Source organism: Aptenodytes forsteri, unplaced genomic scaffold, assembly GCF_000699145.1.
Source record: "Aptenodytes forsteri isolate BGI_AS27 unplaced genomic scaffold, ASM69914v1 Scaffold118, whole genome shotgun sequence".
Taxonomy (NCBI): domain Eukaryota; kingdom Metazoa; phylum Chordata; class Aves; order Sphenisciformes; family Spheniscidae; genus Aptenodytes; species Aptenodytes forsteri.
The window spans coordinates 1803245-1823437 of NW_008795859.1; the positions used below are offsets into that span (position 1 = coordinate 1803245).

Genomic DNA, 20193 nt, shown 5'->3' on the forward strand with positions numbered 1-20193 from the left:
TGGTGTTAAGTGCTCCAGGCCTGCTGGGACATTGCAGCAGAGAATGACCCTGGGGAACGAGAGGCTCATGAGACAAAAACTTCTCTCTAACTTTCTGTGGCCAGACTCTGAGCCCTTTGCAGCAGTGACCACAAATGATGACTGGCACCCTAATGAGCTTAGCAGGCTCCACTCATTTTCTGAGCATTACAACACAAGCTAACAAGTCCTTCCCAGCAAAGTGTCGTAGATGCATTAAAACCCAGCTAGACCACAGGAGACGCTTCACTCCAAGGAGCCTATTTCAAGCAGCTAAAGAGGCTGAGTAGAGATGTTCTTCCTCAAAAGTAAGGGTGAGGCCAGCAAGAAACAGTTCCCCTTTGGTAACATTTCTCTTACGGATCTTCTCTCTGGAGGCATCTTGAATTTTTCACTGCTTTATTTCCTGCTTAGATTTTCCTTCTCTTGCTGTACTCTGATTTAACTAAGTGCAGTCAGAGCGGAGAGAATCAAGCACATCAGCTGAGGTACGTAACGTATTCATTAAAACATTAAAAATCTTCCTCATTCTAAGACAAAGCCTAAGGCAATATCCAGCCAGAAATACCTTCAAGTTGTCCCTCTCCAAAACCTGCTCAGTGAGGGAAAGGCAACTTTTTCCCCATACCACTCCTCTCGGGTGATGGAAACATAACCCTTGTGGCTGCCAACTGTTGACTGATCCCTTAACAAAAATAATCTCTGTGCAGGACATGACATTTCTCATGGCCTTCTAGAAGATACCAAACTTTTGCTATTAAACTATTCCCACTATATGCAAAAGAAATTGTGTAACCACAACTGTTCTAAATTACCAGAGTGGAAATACCCCACAGCTGGGCTGCATTCCCACTGCCATTTGTGCAGGCATAAAATACTCAAAAAAGAGACGAGGTAAAGTAAGCTGATTTCCTCACCTGTCCCCTTATTAGCAAGCAGGAGGTTTAAAACAAACACATGGAAACATTTTTCACCTAGAGCAAAATTCAGCTGTGCACCTCATTGCCACAGGATACTGCAAAGACTCAGAAGTGCAGATCAGTGTAAAAATGGATTAGATATTTGTGGAAGACAGGTCCACCAGCAACTACCGAACAAGATCACATCCTAATCTGCTGGTTGTGAGTAGCAGAGGGACCCCAGGGGAGCACCACTGCATACAGCCCTGCTGCTGATGGGGTTTTTGCGTGGCATGAACCTCCCACTGAAGGTCTTTCAGTAACCTAGAGCAAATAACCCCCAACAACACAGACAACCGAAGAAAGGTAAAGACATACCTCTTCCTTGCTTACTCATGAGTTATTCCAAAGTATTTTTCCGTTCTCTCTTGCAGCAAAGCCATAACCAAGCTCTACCGCAGATGACTGCTCAGGAGGAAGGGCTGCGTGCACACGGGCAGAGCCATTCAGTAGCAGCCAGTACCAGGCGACCCGTGCTATGCTCCTCAGACCGACCACCCCAGCCCTCAGGCTCTTTCAGGCCTCCCCACGTTGGGTGACACTTATTTTATTCACTTCCTTAATACTTGCTTTAAAGAGCTTTGCTAAAATGATTGAGATGAGTGCAAAGCCCTGCAGAAGCACACGGCAGTACAGCATCTCTACAGCCCATACTTGAACAGACATATCTAAACCACTCTCAATCACACAGCTCTTATTTTTATTTCTTAAAGCAGCTTTCCCATTAGATTGGTTCATTAGTTTGAAGTTACACATGAACTCTTGAAAAGGCAGGTTACTCATTTAAAGAGCTATGTGAAACAGTTGTGAGAAAGGCACAAAAACAGCAGAACACAGCATTGTGCTCATGCACTCCATGCATTGCTCACCAATTCAGGTGACCAGCTGGAAGGCATGGGCATTTTTTTTTTTTTTTAGCAGTTGTGCAGGAACAGCTGGCTTGGTGGTTTGCACATAATAGTTTTTTTACTTATGACAGTTTAGCCTCAGCACTTTTTGAAGCACCAGAGCTGCACGGTACTTCTTACACCACGTACCATAATCAATACATCTCACTTACTGGATGTGATACTAAAGTTGTGCCTCACTAGAACAGAGTTACACTGTGCAATACTCTTGATACCAGAGCTCAGTTAAAATAGTAAAAAACCCGCAAAAACTGGGTCATAACAAGGGTCCAACATTCATCCTTCTTACAACTCAGTTTGTACATTTAGCCCCAAATTCACCTACAATAAAATCTAGTCCTAACAAAATCTTCATCCCAATTCAGAAGTCTAGAGACTACTATGAGCTGCCCTTCTGATTTTTTTTTTTTTTTTTAAAGGCATGGTACTATCTAAAGCTCAGGTTTTCTTCAGCTTGGACATTGAAAGCAGATCCACACAAACCCTTTCAGAGCAAAGACAGAGGCCATGTGGAAGCTGCACCTACTACAGTGGCTGACCCCCAAAAAACAGTGCAAATCCACCTGCGCAGTTCCTCGCGTCTCCCTTGTCTGCTTCCCCCCTCTCCATGATCCCACAGCAATACACAGCCAGCTGTGCAAAAACCTCCCGGGGTCCCCCCAAAGGACCGTGCACCCACAGCAGCCATGCCAAAAGGCACTTCCCTGACTGCAGCCTTGTGCCACAGCCCTTTTGTAGCACATGCATCCCAGCAACAAGCCAAGACAAAGTCATGCAACAAGATTTCCTCAAGCTGAAGCCTGAGCATCCAACCCAGCAGGGTTCACAGCTTACTTCTGCTGTCCTGCAGCCAGGCTGGGTGCTCCCTGTGCGATGCCAGCTCCTCGGGAATTTAAAAGCAACCCCAGCATCAGCCCATCCAGGCTCTGCTGGGGCCAGGCTGCCCTTCACCACCAAACCCACACCACCTTCCTGCCTGCTTCTCACTGACCTGGAATACACCTCAGGTTTGCAAAACCATCTGCTGTTACCACTTTTCTGATGTAATTTGGGAGATGCATCCCACCTGACATTGTATTAACACACAAATAAATTCACTGAGATTCCCTTGTCAAAATGCATCCTTTTGCACACATCTCCATGGCATATATTCAACCAGTAGACTGCCCTTTGTGTTTTACTGTAATTTGAATAATTTTATGCAGTACTAAAGATTTTTTTATTTTCCAAGTAATTTTTTTCCTGGACAATAGCAAAATGCTTGTAGCACCATGATAACAGTTGCTCACATTTATCTGCATCCTTCAAAGACAATATTTCAATTATCTACACTGGAAACTCTCAGCCACATCTGCTGACCAAAATGCCACATTTGGCAACCGCTTAGCAACAAGGACTGGATTGGGAAACTGTCCCCAGAGCTATGCGCCAACATTAAACCAGCTCCTGCTTCCACCAAATAACACTGCTATCACCTGAAATATATATATTTTGTTTTTCCTAGGACACACAAGGCACCAGAAATAACAAGCTCCTTTGGGAGAAGGGAAACCTGGAAAGAAGCCGCCTACTTCAGCAATCCCTCCCCAGGCTTCAGAGGGAACGTCTCCCCGACATGTGCAACGCATGTTAATTCTGCACAGCAGGAGGAGGACACACCACTTGGACATCAGCACGAAACTATACTGCTCACTGTGAAACACAGCTCTTTTTGGAACAAAATGGGTACAAGAAAGTGACTCTTGCTCCACACCATCCACAAAAGCAGCAGACATCCAATTCCTTGACCAGGCCAGCAAAGGGCTGTTTCAACCCCAGGAAAAACAAAACCCAGTCCTTCCTTCACGTCACCCAACCTGCACCATCCACAGCCCGCTCCTTCCTAAGGCTCCATGCCATTGCACTCATTGATACAGGGCATTTGGGCAGTGGTGAGCCTGAGGACATCCCACCTTGAATGCTTGAAGGTTCAGGCAAGGAGGAAAGAGGGGAAGGACTGGACCCTGGCGAGACCATCTTTGCTACTCCTCTTCCTCCCCTCACCACCACTTTCAGAGCCTTTTTCCTAACTATCTCCCTGACTTACTGCCTGATATGGAGAGAGAGAGAGAGAGAGATTGGGCAAAACACAGGTGAGCTGGTCAAAGGTGTGTGATAAATTGCACTTAGTACACAGTTAGCAACTCCACATAAATACATACTCCACAAAACACACACGGTCAGAGGAGCCAGCAAATCCAAATGCCACTAAAAAGTGCCTAAGTCGAAACACCCGAGTCCCAACCAGAGAAAATTGGAAGTTCTGCTACAGCTGTCTGACCCTTTTGCAACCAAACCTCCAAACCATAAGAACTGCTGCCAGCTTCGAGTTCAAGCAGCAGTTTCGTTTCCTCCCCGTGCCGTGCCTGCGCAGCGCTCACAGTGCCCTCTACGCAAAGAGCGATTGCCGAAGCCCAAGCCGCGAACAACTTCCTTTACTCAAACTGCTCCTGAAGCAACACTTTTGCAACACCCAGAGGAGCGAACCTATTCCAACCTGGGGAGAAATTAGAAACCCCAATTTGCCGTCTTGCTATTTTCTATGCATCTTGGCCTCATCAGGCCTGTCTGCACAGCTGGAAACTTGTGAAAGCAGCCACTGGCTTTATTTTAGCACTAAGCAAATAAAGAACATTTAAAAAGACTTTTTTTAAAACTTTTTTTTTTTAAATACACTTTGGTTTGGAGCTGAAAAATTTGAGCAACCTTTTGGAAATGCCTATTCATCACAAGAAAAAGCAAGCACTGCACTTTCATAATAAAGCCTGAGACGGCAGTAGCATGTCTGGGTCAAAGGAGCCCTTGTGGGCAGGTACATGATGCGCAGAGTTAACGAACTCACAGGTTTCATTTTGAGTTTTGCCCCATCTTCACTAGGTACAAACAAGTACCCCAAACTGAAAATTAAAATTAATAGAAGGGGGGTGGCAAAGTCATGGGACTCAAAATTGATGCAGACGGAAAAAACGTTCTACTGATGAACTGTATCTATTTAGAGGACTCCAGGAAAGGCAACAGCCAGCAGAAATTTGAATAAGCACTCGTCTGTTCACTGCTCTGTGTCAGACACAGACACATATAGAACATAGCGGCTGCTCCGTCTTCTTCAAAATCAGACCCAGAAATTAGTGCTGTTCTGGCGGCTGCCAGCACAATATGTTAACAGCAATTATTTTCTCAATATTTCTACTGATTACCTAACACACTGGCACATTTTCTCAGTGTCACTGCATGTTGCAACACACACTGCCATCCAGTAACTTGTCTGCATTCCCTTGGTCACTTTTCACAACCATCAGATGCAAAATGCAACTAGAATGATAATGGGTTTGAGAAACTGTGAGGAAAACGTGTCACTTCAATGTGAGGCTTCACAGCCTGCATTTATGACATCTGAACATTCAATATCGTCACTGCTAAAACCTGAGTGTTTAAAAGAATAGGAAGAACTCTGTAAGCAGCAAAAGGAAGATGCCAAGGGCTCTCTAACTGTAAATGGTCTGCAGAGCTCAGAATTGCAAATATTATTCCGCCATAAGCTATATGCTATGGTTAAACATTGTAATTTGGATCTAAGTTTCCAGCGCAGCAGAGCATCTATAGATTACATAAACACAAAATAAGCACTGCTCTGCCTATTAACAAGCAATTCAATTATACATACCCAGTCCACCAGGAACTGAAAATTTACAGAACGTCACTGGTGGCAAAACAGAGAACGAACTGAGCTAGTGGCAAGAGTATAATCAGCAACAGTGATTTATAAAAAGGGATGGCAATGTCATTTCTATTAGGTATGCAAAATGCAAAAGCCTCAAAGTCTTAGCCTAGTATGAGAGAGTGAAAGAACCACTCAGCCTCCCAACCACAGCCTGCTTTCTATTTTTCAGTTACACTCCAGAGCATTTCACCATTTCTAGCTCTGTTATCAACAAGAAACGTTCTCTCATTCTACTGAAGTTGTTAGGTATCCAAAAAACCCAAACCATAAACAGTCAAGTATTTCTCCGTTTAGTTTTCTTCCCCCCTATGAGCATATATGTATGAGGGGGTGCATCACCAGGAACACCAGGTGAATCCTATGCAATTCTGCTCTGAAAAAGTGACTGTAAAAACTGACACTGAGCTTGTTACCTCTTGCTGCCTCCTACATTGAACACATTTGGCTGGTCAAGCCCTCGCTGCCTCCTATATTGAACCCATTTGGCTGGTCAAGCCCTCTGCTCTGCTAACCACCAGCCTTGTGAGCACTCCAAGAATCAAACTAGAGCCAAATACAAAAAGTCAAAAGTGAAATACAACTTAGCAAACACGAACAGACTTCTCTACTGTGTATAAATTTTTGTAGGAGCAGCAGGTTGTCATGTGGTAAATGAACTAGACGTACAAGGAAACAGTCCCTGCCTGTGGTCTTCCAGTATCAGCTCTGAAAAAAAAAACGTAAGATAACAACACCCTGCATTTCCACTGCTTCGGGAGCCAGGACATCTTTACCTTGGCCGGGTTACATGGGAACTGACCCTCAGCCCTGAGCATCCCCAGGAGGATGTAGGGCTGCAGTCTTGCCCCAGCGTGCTCCCTCCTCTGGACACGGAGGCCGAACAGATCTCTGAGCTCTCAAAAGGGTCCAGTGTAGTGTCATATTTAAATCACGTTGTGAGGGATTTGTGTGCTGTCTTTCTTTTCTGAACAAGCTTAAACTCCACAAGATCCCCTGAAGTCCCTGTAGTTTCTTGCTGCTGCATGGGTCAGGGAGGGCAGAACTGAACCCACAGTTTAAGCAGCATGCTCTCATTTTAATTTCACAGGTTTAGCATGGCTGGTGTAATTCACATGTAAAACCACAGCAGTCATCCAAATCTTTGCTGCCTGGGCATTGGCTGGCTGTATTTCTGGAAATTCATGATCATAACATATACCTATTTTTTGAGTTTCCATTAGGAACTGGTTCTGTCAGGCATGATCGTATTCGCAAGAGCTTAGGAGGCAGGAAAATTTGAAAAAGTGTTTATGAGACTGGGCATAAATCACAGGTCTCAGGTTTTTCTCCCTTCTTCAATTAAAAAAATACATTCAGAGCAACCATTCCCCACCATCTACTCCCCCGTCTTCCTCCAGAAATCATGGATCCCACTCTAGCTGTAAATTGGATCCCAAGTGTACCCATATATATTACACATACATAACAGCTACTTATGGGCATAAGGGCTCTTGCACAGTTACTGTGGAAACCAAGGTATCAAATTTCCTGGCTCTTAAGACTCTACCTTCTCAAGCTTAATGTGCATTTACCTTGAATAAATCACTTCTGCACTCTCCAGCCCAGAAACATGCCTTAGTAGAGTGCGTTTGGGTTCATCTTTAGGAGGCTCCATCTAACCCGCTGTCAATGTCCCAGAAACACACTGCTGCCTCCGACCCCACACAATCCACAGATGGGAGCAGGGTACAGGAGGAGAGAGCATCCTTCTGCAGGCAGAGACTGACTCGCTCCTGCACAGCACAGCTCCAAAGGGCACTGACCGCTCCTGGGGCAACTGCTGCAGGTACTGCTGGCAGAGAAACTCCCTGCAGCTCCTCTCGCTGCCTGGACAGCATCAGGGCACTGCTTTCTCTCACAGGCGCTCGTGACAACTGAAAGTTGAACTTGGCTTTGTAGGAAAGGGGAATCATTTACCAGCTACTGAAACACAGCCCGGTCTGGATGGGGATGCAGCAGCATGGAGCGGCACAAGACACGATGCAATATCTTGTGGAGAATGTTATCACATCCTGCTAAGGCTCCGGAGGGACAATGTGACACTTCAACATAAATTTCTTCCAGTTCTAGCTGCGACCACACAAGAACCCGAAGAAACTTCAATGCGAAGCGCAAATTCAGCCCAGATGTAACCTCAGGGACTTCAGCAGAGCTCACTGTAGGGCTGAGCCTGACCCACCTCATCTATGTGTAAGCGCAGCTCAGAAATTCTCCCCGGGTAACTGCAAGAGGATCTGCTGCACACACACAGCTTGTCACAGGGCTGTTGATGCTGTTCTGTAAGAGGCACCTCAGCATCCAGCATGGCATTAAAAACATTCACAATAGCCTAGTGAGACAGTGAGGGGTGCTGGTGACAGCAGTGGCTTTCGGGGTCTCTAGGGCTGCTGTGCACTGTGTGACTTCCAGTTTGCTCCCCAAACCACTTGCTAAAATTCACAGCAAGCAGCAGGAGAACTGCTCTCACCTCATTCATGTTTCAGGATCTTTATTTTTATGATTATCTTTGGCATTTTTAGGGCACCCCTCCCACCACAGTAACTAGGTGCTTAGCCAAACCACCATGAAGACAGGGGTCTGTTGATCCCTCAATTAAAAAGTACTTTTGTACTTATAAATCTGGAAAGAGACCATTGTCAATCATACGGTCTTCCTATTACACACTGGCTATGCACACAAACTAATATGTTCATAAGCTGAAACATGAAAGGCATCATCAATATACAACAGTGACTTGTTATAATCCTGTCACCCTCCTCAGTGCACACAGGCAGGGCCTCTTCCTGTAACAAGCCAAGCAAAAACAAGACCTGGCTCAAATGGGATGTCAAAACGTCAAACTGTACTTACTTAACCTTTGCACTTCTGAAACAGCAAAGATCCTGTGAAAAAGAAATTATTACAATTCTTTCCTTGTTATCTCTCAGGAACATAGGAAGGAAAGTTTGTACGTTGCTACCCTCAAAAATTTTCCTAAAATAACAATGCGGCTGGGTTCCTTCCTTGCCATCTTCTAGTTTCTTGAAAAAGCCCTCTCTGCCTTGTCTTCCTGGCTGGCAGGTTGTGCTGTTTGTAAAGGATCCCTTTTCTCCTCTTACCTCGTACTGCCCACATCCCGCTCTGTTCCACCTCTCAGCGCTCGTCCCTTGGCTAAGCTTAGCAGGACTTTCTCTGCAGACCATAATCACTGCTCTGAGATTAGTCGGAGTTAGGTGTTGCAGACAGATGCACAGCCCTTCCTCTCCCACACCCAAACTCCCTGCCAAGCTCTGGCTTAGGAGTATCATACCGGATCTTGAAATCAAACTCCGGGGTCTTGCATGATAAATCAGAGCAATTGCTGGGGCTTGGCTGTACCTCCTTTACTTATGGCAAGTCTGGGGTGGTTAACTTGCCTGACGATTTGACAGCGCTTCACCTATAGAACAAATGTTACCGTATTAGCAATCATTGACAAAAATTGTGCTTGTTTTGATGGGAAATAGGAGTAGGTCCTTGAAAAGCACCTATTGTCTCAGGAAAAAGTTCCCTGCAACTTTGCTGGCATCCTTATGAATCCTAAGATTTTCCCAGCTAGAGTACCCGCCCAAAGAGAGCTGGCCTGGGGCCGCTCCGACCCTTGAAGAGCCAAATATGAAGTAAATAAGAAGTTCAAACTCTCTGCCCTTTATTGCTTCCTTATGATACTTAATGAGCCCTGCCTACGCTAATATATCATTTCTGCTCTGCTCCCCACACCACACAGTCACTAGAAATACTTGGGTCTGCCTTCCCTGTTTTGCTGGAGGATTCTCTGAAGGACTGGAAGTTGAATAGTTGTATCACAATAGGCTGAAGCCGGAGGTTCAGCTTTCCAGTCCTTAGACAGACTCAATGCCCCTCTCTAACTCAGTTGGAAAGCTGCAGCTCAAATTTCAGCCTATGTTAAGTCACTGTTCAGCTCTGCTCCTTCAGCAAAAGAGAGGGAAGCCAGGAGAGCCTTTTTCTAAACATGGAGATCGTTTTTTGTGCATCAGAAGGAGCAATGAAAGGCGCAGGCAACTTTTCAAACATGCCAGAATAGCTTAGTGTGATTTGTAACCAAGAGGATGGTTGAATAAACAGCTCCAACAACAAATATCAAACTTTTTTGGGGAGAGGAGACAATTAAGGCAGGAATGACCTGCCTGGAGACCCTGCTACCACCTTTCTGACTTCTGCAGAGGACTGAGGCATTTATATAATTTTGTATCACAGAACCATCGACATGAACTTCTGACAGCAGTATCTCATTAAGGGGAGACAAAGACTTAACGTGGGCTTCAACGTCAACATGCCGCTGCCCCATATCACAACCTACAAATATAACATCCCAGCCAGTCCCCCAATGCTGATCTCAGCTACAGAAAGTGCCTGACCCCACATACCATGCTGGCATTCATCCATCTTTCTAAACATGCTCAGAATTGGCTGCAACCCACTTGCACAAGAGTAAGGACAGCAGATACAAGCCCAGAATGGCAAGGAGATGAGGGATGCCTTCCTCATTTTTTTATACAAACTAAGAGTATCCCCTCTTAAGCCTGCCAGACTGAGCTCAAGGAATCAAAACTCCATTCCTAATTAATACATCATCAGGTCCCACCAGCCAGGGACTTGCCTCCCAAGAGGGGAGCCTGGGCCAGCCTAGATGATGAATGAGACCTCAAGCAGCTGAATCGTTTCAAAGGCTAAACTGGCAACTACAAGGACAAGCAGGTTTGTAAAGGCATGTAGAAAAAACAAAATATCCAGTACAGTTACAATTTTTTAGCACTGAGACCTGCACTATGTTATTGCTGCAGCGCTTTTCCTCCAGTTAAGCACTCTGCAAAGCCTATAGCTACAGGAGCAGCTCCTCCTCTCCTGAAATGCAGCCGCTTCTTGAGTGAAAACCTCACAACTGCAGACCACTGAAGGGAAATCAATTCTGCCAGCTTAACCCCAGCAAACTTTCATGAGTAAATTAAATTGATCTACCACATTTGGGACATTTACAGAAGACCAGCCCTCTAGGATGGTTGAGGTCCCCTTATTGCAGAGTTCTTGCACACCAGGGACAGCAGTTTCTTTAGCTTGCATGACTATTATAAACACTGAGGAGAATGGGTCTGGCATTTGCAAAGATCTGTATTTTGACCGTTCCTTGACACAGCAGAATAGGACCGACACGTCCACTGCAGCGATACTCACATTTGTTGCAACAGACCTCCCAAACAGACACACCATGTAACGTAATTTCTCTGTCTGCTGGCACCATTCCACACCGTTAAGCTCTCACTGTCCCTTCAGCCACAAATGCCCCAGCAGAGGCAGCAAGCTCCGCTCTATTATTGGAAGACTCAGTGGAGCACATCCCCCACAAGCCAACTACCTCGTCCATTCAACTGAGCAAAGCGAGTATTAAAACCCAGCAACTGTCTCCCGTTCAAACCAGATGGCATAAATAGCTGGAGAGCTATCAAACAAAGTATACATTCAATACTTTGGCGTAACATGAAAGCCCCGTTAAGCAAGTGTGTGCATACATACGCACCCACGCTCAGGGACCAAAGCAATGGCAGAAAGTGCTCGATTAACTCCTCTAGTGGCTTAAGTGTCTGTTGACACTCAGGACATTCACACAGCATGAGCACTGGCCAAACTTCCGTGGCTTGTGCAGTCCTTGAGCTCTCCTGAAGCTATAAATTGCAGCAGGCTGCTATTATAAACAAGGAAAACTAGAGACTGGCAAGTTGATTAAGACCATCACTTTGTGTCACGTCTAACTCATTTCCAGCTGCCTTGAGTAAAAGAAAAAGCCACCAGAAACCCTACGCTCTAACGACACTAAAAGAAAAGAGAGACACCCTGCCCTGTCCAGCTCTGGGGATATGCATGGAGCTTCATAAATCGGTTCCAGCTCACTTACCTCGTCCATTTTTTCTGATGTTGGAGTCTGGTCACCAGGCACCATTTCTTTAGCCTCCGAGGTCTCAATTTTGGAGGTCCTGCTCAGCTGATCAATGGGAGTCATGCTGGCCTCTGACGTCCCCCGGGAATTCTGACTCAGAGAAGCCGTCCCAGGGATGGGCTCGTCATCGTCAGAGTCAGGTAACGGCGTTGGGCTAATGTCCTCCAAGCCTGTGCTGGAAGGGCGCGAGGAAGGCGTCTGACCTCTGTAACCGGGCTGAGAGTTTGAACCATACATTGGGATGGGAGAGAGCTGGGAAGAAGAAGAGGAGATAGGGCTACCTTCCATTCGGACCTCGTTATCTGAGTCATGCTCATTAAGAAAGGGTAACTTTGTTCTCTGCTCTTTTAAGAGCATCTCAATCCTTGAGTCCAAACTGTTATGCTGCATTTCGGACTCCATGGTGGGGGTGCCGGGGGTCTCACTTCTCTCTGGAGTCTGAGAGAAGGATGCTGTGCTCGGTTCAGGAACAGAGTTCGAATCGGGCAAGGGCGGAGGCTCCTCCTGTTTCTCCTTCACCGGGACAAAATCAATGTTAGTGGCAGTGCTGCTTTCCACAACCATCTCAGTGGGAGGTGGCGCAGGTCTTCGGTACTCTGTTTCCCTGGAAGTTTGGGGAAACTGCTGCTCATCAGATTGGGGAAATACAGCTGGTGCTTGGTAGGGAGAGAAGGCAGATTTGTAGCTCGAAGAACTAGAGTGGCTCAGGGGAGGAGTGTGAGAGAACTGAACTGGCTCCTGCTGATGGGATTTGTACGTACTAAACTGATGCTCCGTCCCTCGGTAAACACCTGCCGAGTTATGAACATAGTGATGTCCCGGTCGACGGTTGTAGGCATCTGTAAATTTTGTTTCATGTCTCCTGGGTTTGTACCCACTGTCCTGCCCAAAATGGTACACAGGCGTTGTCTGACGACTAGAATAGGTAGAATCCTGGGAAAACGGCGTCCCTAACCGTGGGGTGTGAGGTGTTCCTTGGGACTGTGGGGTAAATTGGCTGTACGAGTTTGGGGTGTCTTGCCGACAGCTGGAATAGGCTGTGTCATGGGAAAACGGCGTGCTACTGTTTGGGGTAACAGATGATCCCGCAGAAGAAAGGCTACTGTCTTTCAGGCGCTTCAGGGAATCCGTCAACTATAAAAATAGAAGAAAGGCACCTAAACACACAGTTTCAAGATATTGATATAAAAGATATTTGTCTAATCCGTTTGGTTTTCAGAGGAGCTGAATACCCAGGAGTTTGCACTGATTTCCATGGCAAAAAAAAATAGGTTACAGCATCCCTGAAAACACAAACCACTATCCATTATTAACAGTTCCCTTTGATTTAAAAGAAGGCAGCAAGCAAAGAGGAACTTGTCTATAAGAGGAGGAAGAAGAAAGCAGATACAACAGTATTCCTTATAAGCTACACCCAAGAGCATCAGGTGAACAGGAGACCTGCACAATACTTTTAGCTAAAAGAGCTTCAATTTCTATCAACTATGTAAGGCTTGTCTAAATTGCAAATAGGAAAGATAATTAAGAAAATTCTAAGATATGAAATTATCAATTTAACTTTTTTTTTAAACAAATCAAAACATACAAATCAGCGAACTGCCAGCCTGAAACCAAACCTATGCAGCAGGGCTTTGTGCTGGTCCAACTGAGGGAGCTGACCCACCACCCTCTCTACCAAACATTCATCTGTAACAACAAGGGAGAAGGCTACAGGCATAAAAGGCACAAGAAGTTCTCAACTGCTAAAAACACATTTTAAACGCCTTCCCAAAGACAAATGCTCAGGTAGAGCACTACTGATTATGGCATTTGAAACTGAAATCCTACAAGCCTACAGAGCAGCCAAGTAATTGTTCTGCAACTCACTTCACAGCAACATTCAGGGGGTTTCTAGGAGCAGCCCTGCTCCAACGCAGACTCTGCTGAGTCATAACAGTGCCACGCTAATCATCAGCGCCAGAACCAATTTTCCATAATGCAAAGCAAGAGCTCAGTGAGAATCCTCCTGGTAGCAAGAGAGGCGGGACTGAGCTCCAACTCCCCAAAAGCACACCGGGATAGCTAACTGATGAGACTCCAGGCTGGCTGCTATTCTCCCAAGCACAGGTAGGTAAAGAGACCCTTAAAACAACCTGTTTATAAACATGCCAGCACCATCAAACCCAAGCTGAGCTTTCACCTGCCTGCTACACTTGCACACATCTCACCCACTCGATAGTGTGGACTTGCTCTTGGTGTGACCCCTAGAGACCATGACCACATGGACATCAGGAAAGTTTCTTCAACTGTTCTAAAACCCACAGAAAGGGTCAGGAACCAGCCACGTGCTTCCTGCTAAAATCCACATCTCTGCACCTTTGGTGTAGATGTGATGTGGATTGTTTTTCAGTGGGGTTGGGATATGGCCTGGAGGCAGGGATTGTAGCTCACAGAACTGTCAGGTCTTTGCTGTTCTGCATGAGGGGGAAAGCAAATGTCAGTATTTTACTAAACTACAACAGCAAACAAGCTTGTTGGCAGATTCTAGTGACAAGAACATGATGCAAACAGTTAAAGTTACCCACAAAGCAATAAATTTGGTGGTAATTGGGGAAAAAAATCAATTCAGGATAATAATACAATACACGAACACAGTATCTAGAGAAACAATCTTAAAGATAATTACAGCAGGGACTGCTTTGGGGGATACCATCAATTAAGTGTTTTGCTGTTAACCCTGAAAAAGGAGTAAAAACAAATCTGTCTATTTTTATTTGAGATGTGCTGTAACCAGCAGAAATGAAAAGCCAGGCCCTGCTCATAGCAGATTCCCAGCAAAATTATTACTTGCCTCCCTCCTGCCTTTAAAAACACCTTGCTGGGAGGTAAGGAAGAATCATCCTTTTTACAATTTTGTTAAGAGGATACTGGGGTTTTGCCTTGTTGCTGTTGGGGTAGTTGGTGGGAGAAGAGGAGAATTTTATTTTTTCAGATCAATGGGATTTTCACATTCAATGTACAGCTCTTACCTGTCCTGAAAACATCTGATCACAGAATTAATGACATTATGGCATTTTAAGAAGTCATAAGAGTGCAGAGAAGTAGAGATAAGAAGAAAAAAAAATCTCTGCCAAATTTCTTTCAAATTTGATGCCTTAAAGTGGGTTCCTAAGCCACAATCAGGAGCCAAAGTACATTTAGACAAGCCAAGGGGGCTGATGACTTCACACAAACAGGCTTCACTTCCCCCTCGTCCCTTCATCCCAGTGGGGTTCGCAGGGGAGCAGATAACTGTACAAAGCCGTTTAGAGAATCGTACCCTAAATATCGAGGGACCCCTGGAAGCCCTCAGGAATTCTGTCCACTGCTTTTATTAACAACTGATTCCAGTGACTAATTACGATTCTGGAAAATTGATGCCACTATTCAAGATTTGACATCTTCCCTCTTTTAGCCTTTAAGCAAGTCTGAAGAACATACGCACTAAGGATTACATACTGCAGACGCTAGGCCAAATGTACCATTGTAAATCATTCCCCCTGACTTCAAGGGAATAATCTCATCTCAGGGACATATCTGAACCAGTCCTCTTAACTGCAGGAATTTCTAATGTTAATAGGGCACATACTGTCGGTTCTGTAGGTATTTTTCATTCCAAAAGACAAAAAGCACTTACCACGCCATGCAGACACCGGCATACAGATTAGCCACATGCACTGCATTCGCAGAGAGTTACATTTGCTATGGAACTTATGAGCAAGTTATATTTAAATGTGAATTAGTAAAATCCACTGAAACTATGGCAAGACAAAAAAAAGAAGCTAAATTAAAAGTGTTGAAACACTAGCGTTAGTGATGCATTTGTTCTGATTTTTCTAGAAAGTTATTCTTAAAAAAAAAAAAAAGCCAAGCAAACATACCTGGAGAGTTTCATTCACAGTTGGCGACGCATCCTGTTCGGTGCCTACAGGCAGGGTCTGAGGAGTGTAAAGACCATTAACGAGCAGTTCATAGAATCGCATGCGGGTTTCACCTGCACAGACCACAGTGGAAGAGTTGATTAAACAGAAATAACACAGCCTATGTAAAAATACATATTGACACCCACATGACCCTGCTACCACTCCCAGCCTGCTGCATCTGCGCGACAGAGGAGTAGGTATCACCTCTGAGGCTTGCAGGGATCATTTTTAAATAATCTGCTGGGCAAGTGAAGTTAGACACTCCCTTCTCCAGCCAAGACAAGGAGGTTTCTAAATCCTTTTTGCTCTTCACAGCCTGCTTTTGGCAGCTCTGCTCTTTACCATGCTTTCTGGAGAGCAGCAGTTTCCCTCCTCTCCAAAGCGCCAAGCAAATAGCTTGCAGATTTGAGAAGTGAAACTCTCACCCAAGGGATAAGCCTCTGCCAACACCCTGAGCCACTTCAGAAAACCCTCCAAACACACCTTGCTAGTAGAAACTGGCTGTTATTAATGCAAACACGATGCATGGGAACGCTGAGGACAAAACCGTTAATGCTGCTTTTCCAAAACGACACTGACTAATCCTTCCCCCCCCACCCACCCCCAGTTTAAATTGTGCTCAATGGCATCCTTCGAAGAATAAAAGCCACAGAAGCAAACTGTCCCACAGACTGCTACTGAGCCTTAGCCTTTTCATTCCTAAATTCTACAAAGACCCAGTTTCTTAATATTGGATTTTTCATTACTACAAAACCCCAGTCCTACTTATTTCGCAGTCTGTAAGAAATCTGTCATCAGCTTCAAAGGCAACAGAATTAGACCCCAAAACTGTCTGTATTTTGCTCTGAAAGATAAAGAATACATAGAAAAACGGACAGACCCAGAACCTGAGCCCAGAAAATTAATTCAGGCAAGATCTCTCCCGAAACAGGACTCCTTTCATGAGGAAGTCCTGCAGGACCAAACCCCAAACTCCCTGTGAATCACTCCGTGCAATTTGGAAGCAAAGCACCCCTTAGCATGATTCTGCACACTGGAAAAGACTCATTTATCTTGAATAAATGCTGCATATGAGGTTATTTGGTTATCAAATCTCATTTCACGAAGTCTTGAGCCACATCCTCAACTATGTAAACTGTTTTAGTTCAACTAAAGTCATGACAAAATAGATCTCTTCAAGACAAGAGCTTAAAGTGATGCTTGAAATATTAACACACACTGCCCCCCCCATAAGACAACGCCGTGGATATGGAATGCTTTAAAACTTGTTTTTAAATAAATACAAAGTAATTGTTAGAAAGTTTGATAATTCTTCCTAGATCCCCAATATAATGCAGTAAAAGTTACAATTTCATTTTCAAAGAGGTTTATGAATGTGAAACGATTCCTATCTATTTCTCTAAGGACAGGTAACTATTAAGTGTGTCCATTCTGTAGATGGATAAACTGAGGCAGAGAAGTTGTTTTAAACTAGCCTGGCTTAGATGAGGAGACTGGGTTTTTTAGTTCCAGATTCCCATGCCTGTGCTCTGGCCAGACAGATAAAATGACACTTTTGCTCCTAATATTTAATTTGCTAGACTATGAAAACCAAGTTAACCAACCTTTCATTCTCTTGAAAAGCTGAATACTAGAAGGAAATGTTGAAAACTATACATATATATTTTAAGAATTTCCTAACCTGCTAATGCTATTTTAGGAATAACATTTTTTACTTGATTCTGACAGATTATAGCACACTGACAGTCTTAGTCTTTTAGAATGAAAGAGATGCAACTGTGGGAAAAAAATACATTAGAAGCATACAGCTGGCAAACAAAACAAAAATGCAGTTTGAAACTAAGACTTCGATCTTTTCTCCCAAGAAACAGAAGCATAAAACCCCCTCATTTCCCTGATGCGCAGCTAACTTTCTTGAACAGGAGTCTGTTCAAGACTTGTAAAGTAGTTTATAAACGGAGGAGAAGGAGGAGGAATGTAGTACGATCAGCTTGTTTAAAATGCCTCTCATTAAGATGTCCACCACTTATGAGCCTGCTTTAGCTTACATTATTAAATCTACAAATGGTTAATTTGTTCTTAAATGTAATTTTTACCTTCGAATTTCAAAGTAAGCAGGGGAAGGAGCCTGTCTGTAAAAATTAATGATACTAGAATTTCAAAATATACATATGTAAGGTCAAGCTTAGCTCACAATAGAAAATATTATACTACTACTGCAATTCTTCTAACGGCGATCAGTAATGTCAATAAACGTCCTACTATACCCTCTTACCACGTGGTGCACCAAGTGCTGTATAGGTTGTGCACTAAATTGTTGAAACCTTTTAACACAGAACAAAAATATCAGCGTTTTTAAGAAAATGGTGTTAACAATGTCCTCTTCCCAAGAAAGAGTGCAGTAAGTCAGTTTTAAACTAGAAATGCCACGTTTGGAATGAAGAAGTACAAGCGGCAACTGATCTACACCTTGTCAGCTTTAGACATTTTCTAAAATTCAGGCACATTTTAGCAAAGCCCTTCACTAACATGCTTGGAGGAAAGAGAAAAGACAAAGCGGTGAAATGCAATGCTTTCGTACTTCCAGAAACTTTATTGGGCTCCCCAGGGCTGGGCTCTGGGGCCGAGAGCCGGTTACCTCCAGGACTCGGAGCTCCTGTCGCTTTAAGAGACAGTCTCACACTTACACACTCGCGCACACACTGACAAGTGCTGCGTGTGCACTCTTTTGCTGCCAGCCTCGAGTTTGCTGCTAAGTATCAATGAAATGCCAGGCACGCAGAGAATAGCACCGAGCCCCGCTGCCGCCACCAGAAGCCAGACATTTGGGTCCCAGGAACCCCAAGGTTTGCCCCAAAATCCCGAGTTTGCAAAAGCCAGGTGCCATGGGGTCTGGCAGCCCCGGGAGGTGGCCAAGCAGGGCCAGCCTGGGACACGGAGATGGAGGGCACGGGAGGCCTCCGAGGGCAGAGAGCAGGGGACGGGGCAGGGTACAGGCAGGGGACGGGCAGGATGGCAGCATTTTGCAAATTACAGGGCTGTCTCCTAGCAACAGACAACACATTTGGCTCCACGTGACTTGCAAAGGCCCCAGAAACCAGACCCGCTCGCAGGGGGACAGGAGCACTCCCTTCGTTTTTTTAATCGCCGAGCCCTTGCGGTCTGCAACAGCCTCTCATTTTAGGAGAGGGACGGGCAGGGGCACTGCAAACCACAAACAAGTGAGGCCAAAATGTGCCCCCTCACCTTTCGTATCCAGCTCCACGTGGATGATGTTGCCCATGACGGAGGTGTTATGAAGGTGCTGGACGGCCTCCCGGGCGCCCTTGACAGTGGCAAAGATCACTTTGGCAATGCCCAGGTGCTTCTTGTTCTTGGGGTTGTAGAGAATCTCCACCTCTTCCACTTCACCGTATTTCTTGCACATGTCGGTCAAAAAGTTTTCGCGGATGTTATCGTTCAGCTTGGCAAAGGTGACCTGCTTGGGAGGCACTGGCCCCACGTAAAATTCATCAATCTGGAAATGGGCACAAGGTGGGGGGCAATAAAAATAATTGTCATCGTTAGTGAGCGTGGGGGAAGGCATAAGGATGGCACGGGAGGGAGAGGGTTAAAGCATCCTGCAAACTTCAGGGAAAGAAAACTGCCTCCAAGGCTCTGGGATGAACCCTGGAGCAGAGCAGAGCCCCCGCCGCTGCAGCCATTCATTGAAACCGGCTCCTTTCTGGGCTACAAATATGTATTTTGAGCAGTACTGTCAGCAGAGAGCCCCCCTCCACTGCCCCCCACCCGAGAAGCCCCCAAAACACAGCTCCAAAACCTTCAAGTGATCTCGTTAGACAGATGCATTGATTTCTCGTTATCTTTATAGAAGAGGATTATTGTTAAACAGTTTGCCAAATAATAATGTTAATAGGAATATGACTGTCATTTAAACGGTCCATTAAACTACTTGGAACTGAAGCTTCACTCCCGGATAAACAAGAATACAGAGCTAAACCCAAAAGTCGGGGGTGGTACCTTGAATTTGGGGACAGACAGCTCCAACTCCTTAGTTTTGGTCCATATTCGCCCTATTCTGGGATCCCTGACACAATCCACAGGAGCGATTCCCGGGTTCTGGGAGGAGGAGGAGAAAAAGCACAAAACCAGCAATAACAGGGCTTGAAATTTAAGACACAAATAAAAGAAAAAATAAACCCCAAGGAAGCACGGGCTGTCTCAAGGGAAAGCGCACACGCACACACATACACACACGTGTCAAATTGCAATACTGCTGGGAAATGCACACAGATTGGAAACACAGAAATAAAGCCGCAGGTTTGGGTTCCTTGGGCTCCTGACAGTTGAATACACAGTGTCAGGTGGCGGTAACTTTGGTGGCTGTGTGTGTCCCCCCAGACCCCCTTCCACACACATGTGCTACGGAAGGGATTACCACGACCCGGAGGGACCCCCAGCCCCCAAAACGCCGGTAAGACGGAGGCGGGGGGGGGGGGGGTGCTGTCCTTTTTTCACAGAGCCGGGAATAATCAACTTGTAACTTCTCCAATGGTGATTTCTTTTCTCGACTGCTGGCTTGCGTGCTGTTCTGTTC

The 20193-nt window shown here is 45.2% G+C and overlaps 1 protein-coding gene across 1 annotated transcript in view; it reads right to left on the minus strand.

Moving 5' to 3' along the window:
• Positions 1 to 20193, minus strand: part of SETD1B (SET domain containing 1B) — a 51040-nt gene that overhangs the window by 29603 nt on the left and 1244 nt on the right. The window contains exons 2-6 of the mRNA XM_019473270.1: positions 20067 to 20187; positions 19617 to 19715; positions 18843 to 19113; positions 15555 to 15667; positions 11614 to 12789 (exon numbers count right to left, since the gene is read on the minus strand). Coding sequence (XP_019328815.1) covers positions 11614 to 12789; positions 15555 to 15667; positions 18843 to 19113; positions 19617 to 19715; positions 20067 to 20187 — 1780 coding nt within the window. The remainder of the gene's footprint in view (positions 1 to 11613; positions 12790 to 15554; positions 15668 to 18842; positions 19114 to 19616; positions 19716 to 20066; positions 20188 to 20193) is intronic.